At 41.7% G+C, this 23,870-nt stretch overlaps 1 protein-coding gene across 1 annotated transcript; it reads right to left on the bottom strand.

The window, feature by feature from the left end:
* Nucleotides 1-354: 354 nt before the first annotated feature.
* LOC108895616 (apoptosis-stimulating of p53 protein 1-like) lies at nucleotides 355-22,332 on the bottom strand. Its single transcript, XM_051071875.1, is given in 21 exon segments — nucleotides 355-2,820; nucleotides 3,257-3,456; nucleotides 3,584-3,750; nucleotides 3,850-3,983; nucleotides 4,070-4,207; nucleotides 4,311-4,661; nucleotides 4,663-5,093; nucleotides 5,616-5,817; nucleotides 5,819-6,070; nucleotides 6,236-6,369; nucleotides 8,398-8,526; nucleotides 9,028-9,220; nucleotides 9,442-9,606; nucleotides 9,738-9,937; nucleotides 10,447-10,621; nucleotides 11,796-11,897; nucleotides 15,887-15,888; nucleotides 16,547-16,618; nucleotides 17,616-17,735; nucleotides 18,934-19,081; nucleotides 22,162-22,332. Coding segments are annotated over 21 exon segments (3,516 nt in total). The 5' UTR covers nucleotides 22,321-22,332; the 3' UTR covers nucleotides 355-2,778.
* Between the last annotated feature and the right edge of the window lie 1,538 nt (nucleotides 22,333-23,870).

Raw genomic sequence — 23,870 nt, 5'->3', positions numbered from 1 at the left:
AAAAATTATTTGATACACTACATGGAGGTAAATCTGATTTACACCCAAAGTTTTAATTATTTTCCCATTGAAGGGAATTTTATTGTTAGCAGTGTTGTTTGCCTCTATATGTATGTTAGCCAACTTAGACTACTAGACATACTAGGTTCCTGCAGCCTATATGTACTTGAGGGACCTTCACATGAAAATATCTGGGAGTCTTTTTGTTCATAATACTTCCACCAGTTTCTCCATATTCAGGCCTCAAATTCTCTCAGTTCCTCAGGATGAGTAATTTCTCAGTAAATACTTACAATATCTACACATTTTATAAAATGTAACACACTTTGCTAATACGACACTGAAACGCATCCCTCATGCCAGAGCTTCTGTTTTATTGTTCACATTTACAGAATTGAATGTGTGAGTACAGCGTTTATACAGAAAGCCCACTCCATACAGCAAACAGACATATAACACATCTCCTCACACTATGTACAGGTGTAAGCCATGATAAAGCCTGGGCCACTAGCACACTTGGCATAACACACAGTCACTCAAGGTTCAGAACAAGTTGATGGACTCTAGATGTTTAATAATGTGACAGATAACACGTGTATCAGTGTTACTGGAAGCGCGTATACCTGAAATGGGGGCAGCTGGAGGAAGAGAACGGGGCAAATTCGGGATTGTCTGAAGCTAATTTGAAATCTGATTCTAAACATTTAGACACAGTAACTGTCTCTTTATCTATTAATAATTTATGCCCATAACTGATCTGTTTTTTATGTGTTGTTTTGTTTTTTTCAAATTTTAGACTTTGTTTTTGTTTGGTTCGCTGCTCAAATGAAGGTGATGTATGTTGAGAATAAAAATAGAAATGTGATCACTAGTTCAGTGGTGAAACAGTGTCAGCAGCACCATGTTGGTCCTGAGATTAAGTGTTTCAAGTGGGGTTTGTCACAGCCACAGAAAGATAACTGCAGCATTAGATGACCAGAGTTACTTAGCAGCTAAGAGAAAAAAATAAAGGTTTTTAAAATTGAGTGTTAAAACTAACTTTGTCTAGTGGGGTAAACAAAGTTTGTAAAATGGTCTGGCTGATGATTCCAGTGTTTTCTGAGGTGCAATGTCTGCATCTCATGAAATGCTTCCAAGTTTTCAGAGATACTTCTTTTTCCATGTTGTCAAGTTTAATGACAAGAAAGGCAAAAATCTTATCATGTGACACAAACAATGGATTATTGAAGTGAGATTGGATTTAACATTAATGCCTTGACTTATCAAAAAAAATGATACATACTGTGAATGACTTGATTAATATTCAGGAAAACAGTAAAACTGACCTGACGATACCATCAAAAGCTAACGTCTTTCTGTCTCTCTGGAACTGACTCAACTGCCTGCCTCAGTACAGAAAAATTTAAAACTATAACTCAAATTGTGATAAAACTCAATCTGTAAAATGATTTCCCAAATAATAATTCCTGAAATACCCAAAGTTAGAGATATTTTAGCTTTGTATCCTTTGTACTGACACAAGTACTTAGTGTATTTGGCAACCCTTTTTTGTTTGTTTTTTTTTTTTGCATCTCCATGACAATATCTGAAGTCCTGCATATGACCTGCTAATTTCAAGAATAATAAGTTACCAAAAATATATACATAAATATTTGGACTGCTCATTCAAACAGTTAGGTACATCTTGAAATCTCATATGACAGAAAAAACGGATTATTATCTGAAACCTCATAATTTATTAATGTTCTTGCCACACCTCCACAGTAGTCCTGATTCCAGATTCTGAACAGATGACACAGAGTAAACAAACATGTCTTGCAAAGATGTTCATGAAATGTGGCTAGTGACAATCTGTGAGCTGTCTATCTATGTTTGTCTTTGCTTTAATTCACTGCATTTGTTTTCACTGGACTGTGTACTTAACATTTTGTAGTATCCTGTACAAAATCAATTTCCTGCTCCATGAGACTGTAATTCAACTCCTGGAAGCTGTTAATCATTACTGATAGCAGCAAATCAATTGATTATCTCACACCTCAACAATTCTGCAAGGTCTCAGGGAGTAACTGAACTAAAACTGCTAAATCTATATTTATCTTTGGTGGTTAGACTACAGTAAAATCAAACACTGAGCACATTTATCTGTGTTAGTGTTTCTTTGTGCAAGGGGATCAAATTGGTATTAAAATTACACTTAATGTCCGACAGCTCAGTTTACATTTTACTGACAAAAATCAGCAACTTCTCATCCTTAAAGATGAATTTCAAGCCACCATATGGTTAGTGTCACATAAACCAGTGCCACCACAGACGTCATGAGGGAGATGGAGATGGCTGAAGGAGTGTGAATACTGTAAGAAATACTGAGACGAGGGTTAGTGTTTTATTCTTCAAGTTGATGTCTGATACAGAGCTGACACTGAATCGGGGAAAAATCAAGTTGGGATGATGACAGAGCGATAGGTTGGTTGAAAGGTGTAGAGGGGGTGAGAGGGGAGGGGGGTCAGGATGGAGTGGTTTCAGAGATTTTCGCATTTGGAGTGCTTGTGTTTCACTGTGTGTGTGTGTGTGTGTGTGTGTGTGCGCGTGTGCAGATGTTAAATATGTGTGTCAAGAGTTTAGTGCCCACTGCTTCAGAGAAAAAGGATTTTGTAAGAAGCAAAAGGCAGAGGGGGGAGGGGTTATGGCCACGGGAAGAAGACGGAGCGCCAGGCTCCTTTGTTCTCTGCTCTTTTGTCACTAGTCCAGCTGTTAGCCAGAGGTCAGCGGAGTGAGACACTACGCCAGGGAGCGCTGACGAGGTTTGATCCTAGGATAGAGCTGCAAAGGAAATAAAGAGAAATGAAATGTTTAACATGACTAATCTGACCTGTTCATGTTTGTTATTATGTGCTTTGTCATCTCTCATTTATTCCTTACTTTGCATTTGTACGGTTCGTCTGAATTCTGACTAATTTAACAGTGAAAAAGCTGGTATCAGCAAATATTTGGCATTCTTGCTTGAAGAGAGACTCAAACCATACATCAACAACAAACATAGTTTTCAGTTGATCAGCTAATTAGTTTATCCATTTATCATTTCAGCTGTACCCTCATTGATCAGGATAAACAAATCAGAAATGCCATGTACTGAGAGACTTTCTACCCCCACCCACAACAACTTTAATTTAATCAAGTTAATCAGTTAATCAAATTAACCTACTGATAAATTGATAAAAACCAAGCAAATGTGACAAATGGTGTATTTTGTTTTTACCCCCAACAGGTTGCGGGGCACGTAGCCCTCGTTGTCTTCAAGTCGCGCCCACCACCACTCTGTCTCACTGTCATCCTGTCGCCGCAGAATGGTGATGGCGTCCCCCTCGCTGAACGACAACTCGTCCTGGTTCTGAGCTACGTAATCCCACAGGGCGTACACCGTCCCCTTGTTCATTACGCCCAATTTCTCCTGGACACCTGCACAAAAGAAACCAAAATAGACTGTCAATATTACGATTGTATTTCTCAAATCTTTACAGATACAATAATATAAGAACTAGTCCCTTTAAAATTACATTTGTTCACCCTTGGCTTTGTTTCTCACCATATAGAAACTGGGAGCACTGGATGTAGCCCTCCTCCATTTCTTCACACTTATCTGCAGCAGTCTCCACATCACTAATGGTGCTGGCAAAGATGGCCGCTCCCGACTCAACCAACAACTTGCAGAGATGAACACTGTTACAGGAGGCGGCACAGTGAAGCGGAGTCCTGTTCAGGTAAACACAAACACAAGGAACAGACCATGTGAAAATTAAACTCGACATAATTTCTTCAGTATTTGTGTCATCATCCAGCTCTCAGACTTACCATCCGTCACTGTCTGCAGCGTTGACGTTCACACCGAAATCCAGCAGGAACTTGACTATGTGGTGATGTCCCGCGCACACTGCATTGTGCAAGGGTGTGATGCCCTCATCGTTGGGAGTGCTTGGATTCTCCACCTGGAAAAAAGAAGATTAAAATATAAGTACTTATCCTACATGCAAGTACACACAAATGAACGTATATGGAAACAGTCAGGACATACCTCATAGATGATCCTCTGAACGAGGTCAAACTCTCCCTCCAATGAGGCATCCAGCAGCAGGGCCAGAGGGTTGAACTTGACTCTGAAGCCGTGACCAGTGCGCTCAGAGTTTGGCTTCTTCAGGTTTGTGCGTTTCTCCTGTAACAATGGAGAGGAGAAGAATGAGTTACAACTCTATCTATTCAAAAAGTAACTCTTAAAGTGTAATAATAAATTGAATCTGTGTGTATGTGTGTCTCACCAGTGGCTGTGAGACCACCGTGCCGCTCTCCTCTGGAGTGGTGACCTCTGGGACAGGACTGGGCAGTGACGCCTCAGAGCTCCCCACGTTGTTGTTGTTGTCGTCATCCTCCGGTCCCTCTGCTTCACCGGGATCTCCCTCTGGTGGCGGGGGCAGCGGCTCGTTGTCATTAGCGTCAGTAGATGGCGGTGGAGCCTCAGAGCCCAGCTCCTCTGCCCCTGGTGGCGGCGGTAGCGGCGTCTCAGAGGGCAGGTTACCATTGTCGGTATCAGCCACAGAGTCACCTCCCAGATATCCAGGAGGATTAGCTGGCTGATAAAATGGTGTTCCATTGCCTGCAGCCATTACCAACTCCTGATCCACTGCCCCCATTACCCTCTATGCCTCCTGCTAGAGTGTTGAATCTCTGGTAGAGCAGTTTCTGGATGTTGGGGCCGCTGGGGCCCTCTGGTTCTGTGATGGAGCTGCGCTTCTTCAGGGGTCTCGGGGCGTTGGCCAACTTTTTGCGGAGCACCTCGAGGTCGGCGTCGCTTTGGTAACGCAGCGGGGAGTGTACCATGGGTGTTAGCTTAGTGGGGCTGAGCGGTCGTGGGATGTTCTCCACGCTGGGAGGAGGCGCCAAGGGCTCCAGGTGCTGGAAGCCCTCGTGATCATCAAATTCTCCGTCCAGAGTGTCGTCACCGCTCGGCTGGCCTTGGAGCAATGGGAAGGCCCCTCCTGTCTGGACAAAAGGCAGGGGCGAGGGGGGTGTCGAGCTGGAGGGGAGAACTGGCTTCCCATATACTGGAGACAAGGAGAGAGTGTGGTGTTAAATTTGAGGTCACTGACATGAGTCAGTCACTATACTTATGATCAATTCATCTGTCACTTATTTTTTCAATGAGTTGATTAGTCAGGTACAGTGTTGTCAAATATGCAAAAATAGCCCCTGACCATTTCCCAGAGCCTAAGGCTAAAACCTAAAGGTATTCAATTTATAATGATATGAATCAAAGACAAGCAGGAAATCGTTATGTATAACAACAAAAGAATATATACTTTCCGGATATTGTAGAATTAAAGAAACAGTCTGATTTGATGAACATGATTTAAAATGCTTTAAAATATGCTGTGAGGCTCAGGGGCCAAATGACCATTTTTTTCAAGAGCAACCTGGATCTACAAAGTAGCAGTAGTACTGAAAGAGACACTATATCACAATACAGAAGCAAGCTGAAGTACCCAGTCACGATAATAACATTTTCTCTATTGGAAATTTACAGTAAGGTCTCACAAACTCACAATCTCTTCAAACACAGCTCTTACCTGCTTTGAGAGCAGGCTTGAGTGGCTGGCTCTTTGGCGCTGCCTGCTGGAGGTACATGTGATAGATGGAGCTGGAGTTCATTGTGGGGGGGCCTTTACGGGGCGACTGCGGCCGCGATCCTCTGTCGGGGATGAAGGGGCGTACCGCCACAGCCGGCGGCGGATCGAGGCGCTCGCTCAGCCCTGGGGGGAACGGCGGCAGCAGTGGGCTGGAAGGTGGGGCTTGGTGGCACTGAGATACGCTGCTGGATCTGCTGGGAGGAGGACCCTGTGGAGGGGGGGACGCGGGGCCAAGCGGGAGCTGGTGGGTTTGGGAGTGGGCGAGGGGGAGGAGGTGCGTCCTTGCGGCGCTCCAAGGAGGTGGCTGAGTTTGCGGAGGTGAGGTGGGAGCCGTAGGGAGGCGGCTGTGGCTTGGATATGGCAGGGGAAGAGACAGCCATTTTGGAATCTAGCACCTGTGAAGAAACATTAAACCACACAAACATCCACCACTGTAAACGGTTTTGGAAAGAGAACGGAGATCTTAGTCTTGTAAAAAAATTATAACAGTTACAGAAGAAGATGAACATTCTTGTAGACATTACTCTGAATAAAAAAAGGACAAAAAAAAAACAACAAACCTTTTCTGCACTTGGAGCGACGGGGGAGCCTGAGGGAGGGCTCTTGCCCTGGGTATCAGTCCCTGAGTCTCTTCTCTCAGGAGGCTTTAGAGTTGTGCTGGTCTTGCCAACGGTAGGCCAACCAGCCTCATTAGCTATGGCACAAACAGGACACAGTAAGTGTGTTGCAAAAGAGAAAAAAGACCATGCTGAGTGAGGTGGTGTGAGAAGCATAGGCTTCTTTTACAACTCAAAGTAGTGACAAAACATGTCCACCAGAGCTAGGTCTAAATGGTATTATTTCCTTTTTAATATTTGAAAAGTGCCTAATTAACCAAATACAGTGGAACACTGGTGATGGTATTTTAATATATATGTACCATTTTGACCTAGGATTGGTATTATATGGATGGTTCAGGATTTTGAGAAGCCAATCCTATTAACCAGACACTAATAAGAGACATTAAAAAATATATTTCCCATATTCTCCTTTTGCTATTTAAGGTCAATTATATAAAAATGTTCATCCTCTGTTGAAGGTCCATGTTGCCAGACACATCTGGCACATCATAACATTTCTTTATTTCTTGCATAAGGATACACAAGTTGTCCTACTTCTTAAAGCAGAAATTTATCAAAAACACAGCAGACTTAAGGTTTAAAAAGAGTCTATTGATCAATAGGACAAAAAATCCTGAGCCTTCACTTCACAGCACTGATGACAATGAATTTATCTGTATTAGTATTTTGCTACTGCTCATGTAGTGTTTTAATTTAGTCACATTTAGGAAATAGTAACTAAATTGCAATTTAGTAGAAGATTCGGGGATGCACAGTAAGTACTGCCACTTCTATCAGTACTGTGTCTGCAAGATTAAACAGATGAATATATATGTATACATGTGTGTGCAAGATAAAGGGGGGAAAGTATCTTCAGACAGCAGGGATAGGGTGAAAAGAAAGTGGATGGAAAAGGGAGGACACAATGATACAACAGCAATAAGTGTTTTACATTTTGACAGGGATTTTCTTTGTTTAATGAAGCTGCAGTGTGATGACTGACTCATTACACACCCCAAAATCTCAAGCCAATTATAGCATTTTACATTTAGAATAAATAATCAGCCAGTGTGCAGCTGGTCTGCATTCATTTGATTCATTGGGAAATCTTTTCTTTATAACGTCTGTAAATGTAGCTGTGCCAGAGATTACTACAGCAACAGTTAAACAGCTTTACCAAAACTAACCACTAACCCAGTGCATACCTTCACAGATTATTAAGAGCGACATTTCGTAAGTGAATCCAATGACATTTTAACATGCACAAGTAAAATTACTTGTGCATGTAAAGTGTTTGACAACTAAAAGTGGTTCTCACAACTTGTTTGTTGTGAGAATGTGGCGTGAGGGTTAAGGTTAGACAGGCTGGGAATGATATGACATTAGAACAAAGCCCAAATATTTTGGACTGTTTTGCATGTAGAAACTTATGAGGCACTCAACTCATTGAACCTTCTCATCAGTGTACAAACATACACACAGGATCAGCAGTGCTTTGTCAGTGACACTGTCTTCGCACAAGGCGTGATGTCAGCTACAATTTAAGATTGTAAAACTTCAGCAGATGGCACGAAAGTGTTTCAAGATGGCACCCCCACTACTTTGACGTCATTAGCCGATCCACAGAGGAAACACTCCGAATGAAATGTCAACATGTGCTCTCTCCAGTTCAGGAAAAAAAGAAAAACTGGCTCAATGCTGCACAGGCAGGAGAGCTTAATGATGCCAAGCAAGGATGCTTCCATCAGTCAGTGATTGTTAACCAGGCACAGATGCATCTCCTCCACAGCTGTGCATCTAAGCTCCAATTTGTCTGAGACTGGTGGAGCAAATCATCTACGTCCCATCACTTTAAAATATGATTGGTTTTATTGAATATGAAAACAGCAATAGGTGGTTAAAGTGTAGGGAGTTCATGATGTGACTGGGAACAACCATGTCTTTATACTCAAAGCCAATTCAAGACATTAGCAATTTCTTTAGATTTAAGCTAAGCTTATGTGACAGATATATTTGTAATAAGGAGTAAAAACTCCAGTGCATGCTGAGGATCCTGTGCTACAAGCGAAAGAAAAGGTTCAGAAAGTGCCATCTCCTCTGTTTACACAGCACTGTGCACTCACGGGACGTGCCGTCAGAGCCAGTGGAGGCTCCAGGGCCCGGGTGTGATTCTGGAAGGGACGGGGGTACCGGGTCCACAACGATGTCTAAATCAGACACCTTCCAAGGGCCGGGAGGCTTTCGCACACCGTCTGCCCCGGGAAGAGTTGCCCCCCCACCAACCCCCACACCCCACAGTGAAACAAGAGACGTTACAAGACAGACAGGACAGCGCAGACACATGAGAGAGTTTACACAACACAGGAAGAGAGTGAGGTTAGAGAGGGAGGAAAAGGAAATCATAGAAAATCAAGTCCAGGCGGAGAGAGAGACAGAGTAACAGTTGGAACCCAAGAGGGAATTTCAGTCACAAGGTGTTCATGCAAGATGTGTTAAATGTGTAGTGGTGTAAGACTTCTGCCTCTGGGACTACATGTAAGCTACAGTGACTGAATGCAGGAATTATCTTCTCAACTGCTGTTTCTTACTTAAACTGTTCACGTTCCTGCTTTCTTAGTGTGGAAGATGACAAGAAACTCACTCAAAGACTCAACCTAAAGACAGTGTATCACCTGTGCTTCACTTATCTTACACTTTCTTGCATTTTAGGAAAAATATGCACCGTAAATAGGATTTTATGGGACTACACCAACCTGACTTGGTGCGGCCATGGGTGGCTTGATTACTGACACCCAGAGTCTGAGGCTTCAGGGGTTCAGGTGGTATGGTGTAGCCTCCTTCCTGTCGGCCTGGTACAGGGACTTGGATGTACGGTCCAACAGCAGCAACACGACCCAGAGTCCCAGCAGCTGGCTGGGGAGAGGGAGGCCCGTTGGCTCTGTTCAGCTGTAAGAGGAGAAAGTCAGGAAAGTTTCAAACATTAGACGTGTCAAAAGGGTTGAAAGGTAAAAGGTTCCACTATGACTTGAAAAGAATTTTAACTTTTCACTTTATATTGAGCAACTGGAGTGTCTGAAGTGACTTCTTAAACAGGCAGGAACTTAAGTCAGAAGCATTTCAACCAAAACAATCTTAGGACGAGATGTGTTAAGCGCTCCTAGTCTTACAGGGAGGTTCTCTTTTTGACGTGCCTCAGCTTTTTTCTTGTAGAGGCGTTCCCGCAGCTCACTGATGCGCTTATCCATGAGCGTCACCTCCATGTTGCGCTTGTTCAGAAGCTCCTTCTGCTGCTGCAGCTTGCTGTTTTGTTCTTGGTTCAACTTGTTCCGAATCTGAGAATGATAAATGAGGATGCAACACTTGTACAAATTCACTAGAACAGTAGATACTGCCATGAGTGTAGTCAGGGGTAAAGTAAAAATAGTGGGGTCTGAGTGTTGCACTTATTTCTATGACACACTACCTGAAGCTCCTGGTAGAGTTTACGCAGCTCTAAGGCTGCAGCACCGGTTACTTGGCCACCCAAAGCCGTCTGTATGCCGTTGAGCTTTCCCCTCCGCAGGTCCTCCAGCTGCAAGCTGAGCTGCTCCACTCTCAGTACAGCTGCCTGCAACTCCGCCTGCTTCTCCTGGAACAGGCTGCTAACTTGCTCAATTTCTACAGCTGCATGTGAAGAAGGAAATTATCACATCAGGTCACTCATAGTCTCACTGTCACTTAAATCATCAGGTGAGTTTGGTCTGTTTTGTTTGAAATACAGCCTTGACAATGACAATGTCCTGTCCATACTGACTATTATCCTAATCCTTAACTCTCAAGCTCTGGAATGTACAATTAATAAAAAGTAAAACCATTATTCCTCAAGAAGAACTATTAACATAAAAGTTACATTATCAACACTAGGGATATTTAAATTTCAAATCAGCCAAAAGCCAAGTTTCTAGATGTTTAAATATGAATATAAAGTTTGAGATATTTATACATTCACAGTCTGTGACAGAGTGTGAATCTTTAAGTGAGCACAGGCCTTTTTCATTACCCTTCATACTGATATATTTAAATTTAAGTGTCAGCCACTGCGTGAATAACATGAACTCATACCTGCAGTTGTAATTATGGGTGGCTGCCTTCATAAATATGAAGACACACATGCTGAAGGTCAGTATACATACACAGGTTGCCGTTGATGACCTTGCTGTAGTCCACTTGGCCTCTCATGGCCCGAATCTTCTTGAGTTTCGCCTCCTGGCTCTCCACGCGTTCCTTTAGCCTCTGTAGCTTCTCGCTCTCTGAGACAGTTTGCTGCTGACGCCGCTCCTGCTGCTTCAAGTAACGCAAACGTTGCTCCTACGAGACAGACGTAAAGAGGTAAATACGAGGTTAGAAAGAAAAACAAATATATCATCTGTTATTTTATCTGTGCAATATTTCGATGTTTGTGAGTTAAACAAAAACAAGACATGCATGAATATAAAACCAGCAAGGCACCACCTCAAAACTTACAAGATATCTCCTTTTGCAGACGTAACCTAAAACTAGGTTAAATCTTTCTACTGTATGCACTAAGTGAAATGCTGCGCTGTGTCAAGACTGTCTGAAGGCTGGAGAAAGGGTCAGATGACTTCATTTCTCTACCCAACTGAGAACTGCTCCAGTTAAGGTCCTAAAATAGGAAATGACAGGCCCAGGTTTCCAAATGACTGCAGGGCTTCAAGTGGGGCCTACTTTTCAGACGCCACAACAAAGGCAATAAATAGTCTTTCTATCGTCGGGTCTACAGTGGGGCTTCATCTTTCATGACTGATCAGCTCAACACAAGCACTGTGGTCAGACTGTGTTAGTGTACTGGAAAACCACGTACACTGACAGGGTACACTAGTTGTGCGGCGATTTGCTGCCAAATGCAAAAAAGAAACCTACTTTTTAAAAAGCACCGCAGAGCTGTAGTTAGTCAGGGGAAGGTAGTATCTTTAATGTTCAATACTGCTGAATAATTGGCAGGCTTCTAATGTCTGTGCACGACTGAGGTATACATTCTGACAGACTGGATGATCCCAGCATCGTGACTCACACTGCGTCCCATCTCATCTGTTACATAACCGTTTGACCCATGTTTCAGGCCACGATGGCACTCTCTGGATTAGAGTAGTGCAACAGAAGTCCATTTTCAGAAAGGCTCGAGGGGGCTGTGTCCTGAACTTACCTGGACCTTGAACTAATGCCCAGTCTGTGTCTGCGTGATCAGACTACATGACACAGTATCAGACTGACCCGCACATTTCCGCTCACCTAGGGTACAGTCGGGCTTTATGTTATAGTCTGCCATGTTTTCAATTTACTGCCTCATCTGATGTTCATCTAGTGTTTCCCAGTACTGACTAGACCAGTTCAGTCATCCACGGCTGCCAAATTACTGCATCATGCTGTTTTGTTAGTAAGAGGCACTTTTTCAATGAGAGGTCATTAATATATTCAGGGGAATGATTCATGGGAAGACAAAAGAATGAAGACAGGATATTACCTTTGCGACAAGCATCTGCTGCTGAGCCTCGATTTGCTGCTGCTGCCGTGTGGCCATCTCCTGCAGCTCTGACAGCGTGAGCTCCACACGCTGATTCCCCACCTACACACACACATAAACACACAGGAACAGGTCAAGAAATTGACCTGGGCGGATGATAAAAAAGGATTTCTAAACATTTCCAACAGCGAGGTTGTTCTTATTGGTGCTGGGTGATCAGTTCTTTTAAACACAGCTGAAGGTTTTGGTTCACAGGGAAAATAAGCCCAAAGGTTTTGGCACTTTTAAGTCTAATGTGCAAGACAGTAAGACCTGAAAAATACATCCAGAATAAAATGTTACATAAGCTAAAAACGTTGCATAAGAATAAAACAAAAACAAAGTACAAAGAATCGAGTTACGCAAAAAGCCATTTGCAGAAATGATTCCGTAAGATGTCTGATTTCAGCAGCCAGAGGGTCAAACAGCGGGAGACTTAACAGTAGTGAGAGTTCTTCCTCCACAACAAAGCTCCAAATATCACTATGATGGGAAATTAATTGAGATGAGACGCCGTTAGTGAGAAGGAGAATTGAGGCTCTGTGGGCAATGTGTCATTTGTGTGTAAGTACACACACACGTAATTGTGAAGCTATCACCAGACAAAGGTCGCTGCATTACACAAGAGCATAGAATTACCAGAAGACAATTTAGCGATGGCGAAATAAAACATGAAAGTGCTGATGCGGGGCTCTCTCATACTGTCTCATTCGTGACTGTAGATCAGCTGCTGTAGTTGTTTTTACTTATTACAACCTACAACTCCTATAACAAGATTTTTATGATTATGACTGTGGCAGTTAAACTTGTGCTGATGAAGGATGCGTTGCATGTGGGTTAAGGACGATTCAATGGTGCTACACAAAGGCAAAATGAAAGCAGTGAGAGCTGTGAAAATGAACCAAAATCAACCTGGACTCAGGAGGATTAAAAAAAATGAACAAACTTCATCACAATTTCCAAAAGCTCAATTTGATATAACGAAATGTTTGTTTTGACCAACAGTCCACAACCTAAATATCCATATTCAGTTTACTATCACAGGAGAAAGAAAAGCAGAGGTCAATCACAACTGAGCAGCTAGAACAAGAGAATGTTATTGTTCAAAGGGATTATCAAGATGATCAAGTAGTTGCCAATTACTTCTTACTTCTATTATTTAATTAATTAATTAATTAATCAACCAAGCATTATACCATAATAATAATGAGACAAAAACTCCATCACACCATAAAGCTATATGGTTTAAGGTTTACACAGTGTAAACCAGACAACAGATGCAACACAAAAATGTTATCTACCTTCATAAAGCTCAATTAGAAGTAAGAGAAACATTGGCTGTGCTAGAAAAGGGAAAAAAAAAAGCTTCACCTCCAGAAACAGTTTAGATGAAATTTCCTTCTTGAGCCAGAAATCAGCACCCATGTGTTGTTCGAGAACTCACAGAATAAAATAACTTTTACATTCAGTTTTGTTTTTCCCGTCAAACCATCATGCTACAGACTTCTGAAAATCCTAAAAGCAGTTGCCTCAGTCAACACACTGGCAGACTCTTCAATAAAACAGCATACTGAGTGAGCGAGCAGTGGATACAGTCCTCCAAACTACGAGCTGTACTGAAATGCTGAAACGCTCCCAGTCTTTGCCTTTAGGAAGTGTGTTCAAAGAGGGAGGAGAGAGGAGACGATGCAGGAAATGTCATGGTGGTTTTTTCTTTGTTTTTTTTTTAACAATACTGAAAAATGTAGCATAGTGGATCGTGAGTTAAGTGAGAGGCATAGTGAACATGAAGAGTTAAGTGGCATAGGCATAGGAAGGATGACATCATGTAAAATAGATAGTGTATGTTAAATGTATGTTTGATCTGATCCTAAAAATGTGTGTAAAAACAGGAGACATACGACAAAGTCCAGCTGAAATAAACATGATATGCAAAAGGCAAAAAAATTGTGCGCAGCGCTCTTACTGGATTGGAAGAGACAGACATTTCTGTGGCTCATCTTGTCTGAATAAAACATGCTTCTTTTTGGGAATAATTTGCCTTTTAAAGTATTGTGAAGTGAGGCAACAATAGTGTACAACTCATACATCATCTCGTCTCAGAAGACGCTCAGCACGGCATTTGCAGCTTCGCCCCTGCATGATTCAGGCTGTGTTTTCCAACCTGGCATTTGTTAAGGCGTTTAGATATAAGAATGTCTGGTGAGAGTGGGGGAAGCCACTGGCGTGCGCACACATGCACACGCATATACACGCATACACACACACACACACACACACACACACACACACACACACACACACCAACAGAACCATGCTCAAGTGCACTCAGGCAACACTGCATCAGTGACAATTCACCCAAGAGAGAAACAGACACACGCGTCCTCAGACAGTGATGAAGAGGGAGTTAGAGAAACACCCAACTGAGCAGACCATGGAGAGGGAGAGGGAGAGGGAGGGGGAGGGGGAGAGAGAGAGAGAGAAAGCAGTCACAGCTCACTGAGGAGGGGTGTTGTCCACTGGCTGCAGAGCTTTGTACAGAGCTAATTCATTAATAGCTAAAACGGTCATATTATTGATCATCAGGATTAAGTTTCAGAATAAAAGTATTTGTGACAATTTCTCGAGCAACAATGTTCAACTGAAAATTTTCACCAACTTCTTTAGTGATCGATTCATCTTGCCGCAGGTAGTAAACTAAATGTCTCTGGGTTTTGGACCATTGGTTAGACAAAACAAGCATTTTGAACATGTGCTTCAGTATTTTTCATTTAATGACATTTAATGGACCAAAAGAATAATCAGTTAATCAAGAAAATAAACTGTAAATAAACAAATACTGGAAATAATCATAAATTTCAGAACTACAGGTTAATGACATGGACAACTAAAGGGCTGCATTTATTTTCATGATCCATTAATATGCAGTTTATTCTTTTGATAAATTAAAAAAATGCCATCACACTTACAGGGCCTATGGAAATATCCTCCAGTTACTAGTTTAATTTGACCAATGGTCCACAACCAGGTGAATTTAAATTAACCATCATGTACGACAAAGAAAAGCAGCAAATCCTCACATTTAAGAGACTGGAACCAGAAAAACTGAAACAATCGATTAGTGGATTATCAAAATAGTTGCAGATTTTTTTTTTTTTTTTTTTTGTTGATTGACTAATTATTTCAGCTCTCTGCAAATGAAATGAGATGGTTCAATACGGCCAATAGGCTGCAATCATCAATTATGGAAGCTTAACTGGTGAAATAAAAAAGAAAAATTGAAATGCGTGCAATCATGCCATCACATACTGTTCCCTTGAGGCACCTCTGCTCTTTATGAGGCAGCGTCCCTTCTCAGAGGATGATCAGCTCTGCTTGGTGGACAGAAAGCCCCTGGGGTTTGAGCAGCAGCCCGTGGAAAAGCCAAAGCAATGATCCTCTTAGGGCCTGTTATATCATCCAGCAGGCTGACTGATATAATCCTCTAAATCAGATATTAGGAAGAAACTCGGACACAAATAAGCACTTGGGAGGTTAAGAGGCACCAGCCATGTAGCTGATGAATGTTCTCCTTTTTACATGAACGAATGGTGATGATAAAATGGATGTTCTTACTCGCCGTGGCATGATGTGGGTTTAATAGGTCAGCAGCATGATGCAGGCAGTGTTTAAACAGAACATGGATCAATAGCTGATATCTAGATCCATAAAAATATGTATTACCTCAACACAAACAAGAGTCAGAGGTTGTGGGTTTTCAGCATAATAAAAGGAATGGCTTCTGGCTGCTCTTGTGCTCCACTGCTAAAATTCTTTTTAAAAACCAAAAACAACGACCCCTCCATCTCCTGCTGCGCTGGCTTCTACCCTCCACCCTTGAGGTTGAATTAGTTACGATTCCTTGACTGCAACACTTTCACTATTGTGAAATCTGGGACAGATGGTCGCAGAGAGAAAGGATGCCATGCCAGAGGCTGCTCTTATCAGAGTCATTCACATCTCATAACGCACACATCCTAAAGCTAGAGACGAACATGCTTAACAATGGGTACACCTGACAGAGAAATACTGACAGCGTCTGGAAATGGAAGAGTCTACTAACACCAGGGTCTGAGAGGTTACGCTCAAACACTGGCTTCATATCACAGTCACTATATGTCCACAGACATAAACACTTTTACCTCATGACCAGAGACTGGAGTTATATTGTTATGTCATTATTGTGCTGTACAATGAAAAACCAAAAATGCTGCCACACGGTAAAAATACAATTTTTTTGCTATAATGTAAAAACAGAGGAGGACTGACCAGTCTGACTACCTTTATGTTGGTATAAAAAAACCTCTAAAATTTTAAACTTGAACTTAACGCTAATATCTAAAACCCTTACAGAGGACATTTTGGAATGACTGACCATTCCTGTTACGATATTTTGTTACAAACTTACATATATAACTTTCCCCTTCTAGTCTTTCATTTGTTTTAGCTATTTCTGTTTCTATTGTCTTTTAAATGTAATTTTAATGTCTTCTTAATGTAATGTAATTGTCTAATTGTCTTTCAATATAAAATTTCCTTGGGTCTGGATGGTGTTGTATAAATTAACTTACCTTACCTTCCATTATTACCCTAACTTATTCATGAAATGAGGCAAATTATTGCAAATACAGTTCTATTTTGACATCATTTAGATAACGCTAATCAAGTCTCACCCCTGTTCTCATTGTGCTTCTCTCCAGCGTTTCCACTTCTGCGACTCGTCTGATCCTGAGACTGCTGACTCCCTGCAAAAAGAAACAGTCGCCATCACAACCACAGGCAGAGCAGAGACACACCAGTGTGCACAAGCAAGTGTGCTCACACAAGTGCAGATTCAGAGACAACAACCATTGTCAGGAATAGTTTGAAAATTCAGTGACATGACTGCACTTGACAGATGGATTTGAGAACTGGGATGAGCACTGCTGACTAAAGCTGCCTAACTCAAACTCTTGATGGAAAGATGAGAATAAATGATTTAAAACTTCACAGGAAATGATAGAAAACAGGCCACTTGTGCCATATATCTAAAAATCACTGGATATCATGATGGTACCTTTGCTGCAAAAATGTACTTTCCCAGTCAGGCTATAAATTTCTATCAAACATGAATCAGATCAGGATCACATCACAGCAAGTTGGTTTCTCTGCCACCACTTCATGTTTAATCCTTCTGTACATTTACACTTCACTTCAGTGAACAGAAATGAATGTGCCCTAGTTAGTCTCTGATCTTGTGCAGAGCTGGTTTAAGTGATTGATTTAGAGCTTGGGTGCATTTTACACCTGTTTTTTTATGTGGCTACACTCTAATCCAAACACAACTGCAACTGTGTGAAAATGGGCCAATGATTTATTCCTTTGACATGTCCCATCAAGCATCAATTAACCTTTGTTTTCTTCATCCTAGACTGCCTTTTAAACTCTTAATACAAAACGATACCACATAAAACTATGTTTACAGATAATCTGTGCTGTTATAACATGGTTCAAAGAAAAAACGAAGACCACATATAGTTTGATTTTAACCCAACATAAGAAAGCTGATACTAAAGACGCACATGACTGATGGAAAAATAAAAAAAATCCAAAAGACTGGAGATAGTAGGGTGAGTTCATAGCTGAGCAGTCAGCCAGAGCAGGTGTCAGGGATTCCCTGACAACCCTCCACCCTCCTTCAGGGAGAGACTACACCACTAGCTGAGGAACCTCCAGTCAGAGGAGTCCCAGGAGTGTACGCACCTTGATCGCTGCTTTCAGTTGGTGAATCTTCGTGCCGGAGGAAGAACTTGACCTCTTGTTTCCGAGGCCCCCACTTCTGCAGGTGTTCGTACATCATGTGCTCGAAGGGGATCGCTCGCTCTGCAGAGACAGAAAAGTGACAGAAAAGGGAAAAAGACTGATAGTTAGATCTTATGTTTAAAGCACAGTGAATATAGGGTGAAAAAATAAAGATTTTACTGAGGCAATGCTGCAGTATGAAAAGGGTTCTTGTGATTTGTTTTACCTTGGCTGTGTAAAGTTAACTAACCCACAGTGCAGGCCAATGCAAACACAGCAGCATAGCAGTAAAGAGTGTGTGTGTGCAGTTTTCTATTATGTGTCTATTATCTGGTTCTGACAATTATGACAATTATGAACATCACCAACATTGGACATGTTTATCTGAGCCAATTTATACTACCATCTGTTTGTGTGTACGATTTCTGGATGAAAATGACTGGACTAGAAAGACTGCACTGAGATTTATGGATAACTATGTGTGCTAAAACATTTTTTTTTTTTTTTTGCGTTTCAAGAGGACAGCATGCTGTGGGCAGAGAGAGAGTCCAAGAGACAAAGAGCTGGAGACAAAGACAGAGAGGTTTTAGGAGGTTTCGGGGGCTGACAGCTGCATTGTCAGGCACCAGCCGAACACGATTGCATAACGTGGGTTAATAAAGCCCTTGGCTGGGATGTTGTTTTCAACAGAGGAGTGGCCCCTCAGCAAAAAATGCTGATAACACCGGGTGTGTCAGCACGACGACGGTGATGAGACCAAATCGTTTGGACCGAGCAGAATCTGTTGTGACAGTGCTGTGGACTGCACTAGCACGTAGCCTTTTTCTGATCTACAAATTTGTACTTTAAGTGAATTATTCTAGCCTGGTAACAGCTGATGGGAATGGGAACATGTATTTTTGTTAATACATGCCTTTCCGCTCTTCAAGGGTGAGAAACTTTTTTTTTTTAATGGCTTCTCCATGACGTTCCTCCACTTAGGTAGTCATGCATGGCCCTGTTCGGCACCTGAACTTTCTTTAATAGAGTGCTTGTTTTTACATTAATGAGGAAAGCTAAAGGCTACTGCTTCGAAAAATTAAACTCTTGTGCATGCAAATGAAGTGTCAAGCTCAGTGATAATGGAGTTTCAGATTACTTCACCTTTACACATTATTCATGACACCCTCTGTTCTTTCTCTTTAACATGGCAGGGCACTGAATTTCTTGGTAGTTTTGTGCACTGCAGCAGATAAACACAGGCTCCATAACAAACAGCAAAGCTTCATCCATTTCTTACCATTGCCTCTCCAGACCTCAGCCAGGTGGCAGCCGGTCTCGCCGGGCTCCTTGCAGAACTCAACGACGTCTCGGCACGTTGTCTCAGGTGTGATGGGCACCTCAGTCACAGCCTGTTCCCCATCGCTGAGGTATACCGTCAATATCATCTGAAAGAAGAATAATATGAAGTAAATAAAATAGTATTCTGTCCAAAAATATAAAGATATATGGAATATACAAGGAATGCTTAAACCATTGCAATGTACAAAGCCCACTATGCTGTCCACCGGCTTTGTCTGTTTGTCTGAGCTGCTGGTGGACTCATGCCTGTGCCTGCCACATTTCTGTTTACTAATGACTAAGGCTTGCCCATAGCACTGAACATACAGTGAGGTAAGACATAGCAGTGCAAGCCCTCACATGCTTCTGTCTGCACTCATATAGCAGTAAAAGCAGAGACCACACAGTCCTCTTATGTTCTCAACAAATAACCTTCAGGACATGTTGACTCTGTGGAAATATGAGGAAACTGCAAATCTACCTTAAATTCTATCCTACATGCAGTATACCCTCCTAAATGCAAGCTTTGTACCTGCAGCTATCAGACTATACAACACTATCAGTCCATACATCCTTAGTTAACTTGTACACAACATGGACATGACCTTTGGACTGGTCCATACAGCACTGCCTACTTTGCATCTTCAGCTTGAATATGAGGGCTGAAATGATAATTAATCAACAGCTGACTGACAGAAACTCAACAACAGATGGTGAAATATCTCATATATATTTTATTTATATTAATATTCTGATTATGATTTAAATTACAAATCTCTATCAGCAAATATTTCCTATGGACCTATCATCCATCTGGATGGTAGCATTACACACACATACACACACACAAGCTCCAAAACATCCAGTATTACCCCTAAAGGTGGAACGCTGGAAGAGGGGAAAAAAAATCCCAAAATCCAGATGGTCCAAGCTGATAGAAACATATCTAAGAAGATTCAGTCATGGCAAAGTACTAACTCACTGGGTTTAAATCTTCTGTAAGTCTCAAAAAATGCTGCTGATCCACTTTGAATTTAGGTTTTAAATGTAAAAAAGAGGAATTCATTTTCGCAATTTGACAACTTGTTTCTGGGCAAACAACTCTGGATCAACTGATGATATTAATCAAAAATGTGGTTGAATAAAGCCAAAATACAAGAAGAAAGGTGCAGTGGAGTACTCTATGCCTCACACTTATCAGAATATTTTACTGTAAAAAAAGAAAATGGGATGAGTTTTTCCATCTACCTTGTTTAGAGCAGTAGTGTTAAACCTTTTCTCATGCAATCTGGTTTGTGGCAGTTGAGAAAGAGCCAAATGGATTCAGATAAGTAAACTCTTCTGCATTCAGTGTTGTGGCACATCTACATGACACGTTTTTCCTTCTGCAGTGGCAGGCAGATTTTCATTGTTGTCTGTGGCACAGAGAACTCCAGGTGGTTGAGGTGTGCCTTCCTGTTTCATGTGACAGGCTCACTACAGTGTAGTGTCACTCACAGAAAAACAGGGCTGTGAAGAGCTCACAGAATAAAGCATAGGGAACGAGAATGGAGAAAATATCAATAACAAAGCCAAGAGTTTTTGTGGGATGTTCAAAATGAGGTAAACATGTGAAAAGAGTTTATTGGGTTGAATGTGAGTTCACCCCGTTGTCCATAAACAGAGGAGAAAAGGGGGAATCTGGATCCTCCATATTTCAGTAGCTTGCTTTTAACCTGCTCAACTTTCCAGTTTTCTTGTAAATGCCTCAGTGGCTGAACATAACAAGGAAGACTTTGAGCCAAAAGAAGTCCAATCTAATTATCTAAGTAACTAAGATTTAAATTAAATATTACTTACACTATCAAATGGCTCTCCTACTCTTGCCATCTAGACCAACAACTACACCAGTTTGTCAAACCAAATCAATGAAAAATTGCAGAAGAAGAAACACCAGGAAAAGGGTAAACATTCAAACCACTAATCCATCCCCAGTGTTTAGAGAATGACTCAGTGTTTGACTCAGTGAATGATGCTGTCAAATCAACTTACTTTGCTTAATGAAAAACAAATATAAAACATATAACCTGCAATATTTTACACATGCACAATTTAGAGGGCACTACGAGGCAAAGCAGTGATGTGTGAAAACTGCACACGTGGCCTCAGGGTGCATTTGTAGTGCGACAGTAATTGCCACTGTCATACATAATCTAGCTTTAGTCACCGTGCTACCTATTGATTATTACTCCTGGACTTTCTCCGAGACAAAGTGACTCATCCTTTGTAACGATGCAACTGTGTGATTCATTGACATTTTCTGCAGCAGAGTAACTGAAACAATATGATCATTTGTGCTTGGGAGCTTCTGCTAACTTCCACTCAGCTGGTTATGACCCTAAAAGCTCATATTTCGGCCAATTCCGAAAACTGACAGTGGTGACATGGTGCTGGAGCCAAATCGCAGGCAAAATGTTGTAGTTTTAGGAAATGCTGTGGCTTTCCTTAACAAATCCAACAGACATTCAGACACATTCGTACCATCCATCTATGAGCTCGTGCCGCTTCTGTCTGTGTCCAAACAGACTAGTAATGGATGTCATTTTTGGGATCTGATCTGCATGAGCATTAACAGCAAAAAAAGTAATATGCTGTGTACTAGTTATATCCATATTTTACAGATAGATAATTACTTTGCTAATCCCAATGGGATATTGGAATGCTGGCAGCTGCATAACAAGATAAAACATAATGCAGGAATAAAAGATAGTGAGCACAATACATCCCAATGAGGCCAGCAACAACATCAGTTTGAATACAGATAAGACTGATGCCATTATTTGAATTTGTTCTAATGGAAATGGTAGATTATATCAAACTAGTGTCGGGACATACAATGCATTCTTGTTTATGTGTATGTTTTACAATCATGCTCAATGTAAGAAATAACATATATTGGAAAATGTTTCCTAATACTACCAAACAAGTCCAGTTACTAAATGGAACCATCAATCAGCAAAGTCAACCAATCAGGCATGATCAGGTTTAAATGTGCGCCTGGTTTAAAATGATCACAGAGAGCCAATACAGAACACCAAATATACCTTCACATCAACAGAGACTATACATTCAGAGTGACACTGTAGGAAAAAAAGAAACTCCAGTGGCCCAGCTTACTGACCGCCGGAGAAATACGAACCGCCCTCACTAAGTTGCGTCTGCCCATGCTCTTGGCTCTCTTGACCGCCCTCCGTTTCCTCCTGATCTCCTTCTTTGGTGGCCGGTGGTGCTCCTTTGCCCAAATGGGGTTCTCCTTTGAGAGGCTAACAAGGCCACGTAACACTATGGTCACAAACCTCTTCATCATAGCATTGCCGCTTTTGCAGGCACAAGACTTAATTGTTATGCCATCCCGGGCAGACATCTGAAGCCGACAGCAGTGCGTGCGTTAGAAAAGTGCTGCAGAGGAGACTTGGGAGGGAGAAAAAAAAAAAACACTTGCTGTATGTGTAAGTCGGGGGGGGGGGTTGGAGAGAAACAAACAGCAAGAGAGAGAGAGAGAGAGCAAGAGAAGAGAGAGAGAGAGAGAGAGAGAGAGAGAGAGAGAGAGAGAGAGAGAGGAGAGAGGGAGAGGGAGATACAGGGTGGAGGGTGGGTGCCAGCAAGTCCCTCTATTGGGAAAGTGTCCCTGGGTTGTGCCGGTGGCTGCAGCACCACTGACTCCCTGCTAATGAGCGTAGTTTGGCCACAGCTGTGACTGGCAGGCAGGTCAGGGCACTAGCATGTAGATTCAAGAGAGGGATCATCTGTGCGCTGTATGTCATTGACTGTACACAACTAGAAAAATTCAATGTCTCTCTCATCTGATGCATAATGCTACAGTGGGCTTCATCTAGAGATAGGGGCATTCATCATTTAACTTCTGAGAGGGGGAGAGATGCTTGGCTGGTCTGATCTCTTAGCAGGATGATTCAAACAGTCATTTCCTCTCACCAACCCTGTCACTCATTTCCTCACAAAAACACAGCCACAATGACAGATCTAGTGGAACAGTGCCCAAATGTGTGCAGAACAGCTAGGTAAACTATCACACTATGACCAGCATTAAGCATGACTTTGCTTAATCATCAGGTCAGAAGCAAACACCCAAATAGCTTAATGATAGCTAAATCCGTTCGCCAGGACACGAGCAGGTCGCCTTTGACATCCTTGACTAACACAAAGTGTTGTGTAATCTAGACAGTTCATGCAGCCCAAATATGCCAAACGCTGCCCATCTGGCTAAAAATGGCACTGAACCATATGGCGGAAAGATGAGGTCATGACGTGACAAACGATGGTGAGACAAACTGTACCCTCCAACTGGCTTTCTGAAAAGCTGAATTATGGATTGCTGCTGCTTTATTTTACAAGCAGAAAATGAGCAACACATAAAATAGAGATTTTTCATTTAACTAAGCATCAAGTTTATATTCCAAAAAGACGTTTTAGGAATACAAATGTGCTGCTATTGACTTGGACAACCCAAGTTTAACTACAGTGGATTTGCTATTTACAGACTAATTTTACTAGAGGTTTTATGTCTCCATTAATTCTATTAATATTTCACATTTTTATTTGGAAAAGTCTTTGCTTTACTCCTGAAAAACACTAAGAAAAAAATCAAATCAACAAATCTGGAAAGAGCAATGGAGTATCAGGTCCCTACAAGATTTAATAAGCTGCTTAAAAAAGCATGGGTCCCTTTGATTGAAAGCTGACTAATGTGCATTAGAGGAAAGCATTAGGAAAGTCAAATTAATAATGGATACTTATTTTACCAATAAAAAAAGAGATCTAGGAGGCTGGAACAGGTGGGCGGTTGTTAAATAAATCAATAACTGACTCTTCCTCTGTTCATAGTGACTTTAGGGAAAA

The sequence above is a fragment of the Lates calcarifer genome, linkage group LG7_1 (genome assembly GCF_001640805.2).
Source record: "Lates calcarifer isolate ASB-BC8 linkage group LG7_1, TLL_Latcal_v3, whole genome shotgun sequence".
In the NCBI taxonomy this organism is placed as follows: domain Eukaryota; kingdom Metazoa; phylum Chordata; class Actinopteri; family Centropomidae; genus Lates; species Lates calcarifer.
The sequence above is the reverse complement of the archived record's forward strand: the minus strand, read 5'-3'. Positions and strand labels throughout refer to the sequence as shown.